General features: G+C 61.0%; 1 protein-coding gene across 1 annotated transcript in view; it reads left to right on the forward strand.

Annotated features, from left to right (window-relative positions):
• The window catches only part of SCN4A (sodium voltage-gated channel alpha subunit 4), a 33609-nt gene that overhangs the window by 4810 nt on the left and 28102 nt on the right, over window positions 1–697 (forward strand). The window contains exons 7-8 of the mRNA XM_006146792.3: window positions 355–418; window positions 613–697. The exon at window positions 613–697 is cut by the window's right edge and continues 78 nt beyond it. Coding sequence (XP_006146854.1) covers window positions 355–418; window positions 613–697 — 149 coding nt within the window. The remainder of the gene's footprint in view (window positions 1–354; window positions 419–612) is intronic.

Genomic DNA, 697 nt, shown 5'->3' on the forward strand with positions numbered 1-697 from the left:
CATTCCTGCAAACTGGGAAAAAGTACACCTTCTCCGGCCAGCACCCCACTCACCCCTCAGTCGGGGGTCCTGCTCAGGGACCCCATGCACACACATCCCTTCTGGCCCTCTCCGCGCCCCAGCTGTGCCCTGACTCTCCACCCACACTAGGCTCTGAAGTGACCTCCCTGCGGCGTGCTTACCCAGAGAACTTGTCCTTGGGACTGTTCTTCATGGAGGGGACGGGGCACCCACAGAAGATCCACGCGGTGTGTGTGGTGCACACCAACCTGTCCATGGGGTGTAGTGGGCACGTGTGCTCACTGTGTGTGCATGTGGGTGACATGCCTCCCCTGTGGCCTCTGACTCCCTAAGGGAACTTCTACTTCCTGGAGGGTGCCAATGACGCCCTGCTCTGTGGAAACAGCAGCGATGCAGGGTAAGTGACGCTGGGGATGGGGCCTGGAAGGATGGGCCTGAGGAGGAACAAGGACCCGGGTAGAGGGGAGGGAGAGGGCAACCCAGGTGGGCACAGTGTACTTTCCTGTTTGGGGTACGCGGCAGACTGGGGAGTTCTCCCCTTATCTGGAGCTCTCCTTCCTCCCTAAGCCCCATCCTCCATCCTATCCCTAGGCACTGCCCAGAGGGTTACGAGTGCATAAAGGCTGGGCGGAACCCCAACTACGGCTACACCAGCTTCGACACCCTCAGCCCGGCG

This window comes from Tupaia chinensis, unplaced genomic scaffold (genome assembly GCF_000334495.1).
Source record: "Tupaia chinensis unplaced genomic scaffold, TupChi_1.0 Scaffold000187_1, whole genome shotgun sequence".
Taxonomy (NCBI): domain Eukaryota; kingdom Metazoa; phylum Chordata; class Mammalia; order Scandentia; family Tupaiidae; genus Tupaia; species Tupaia belangeri.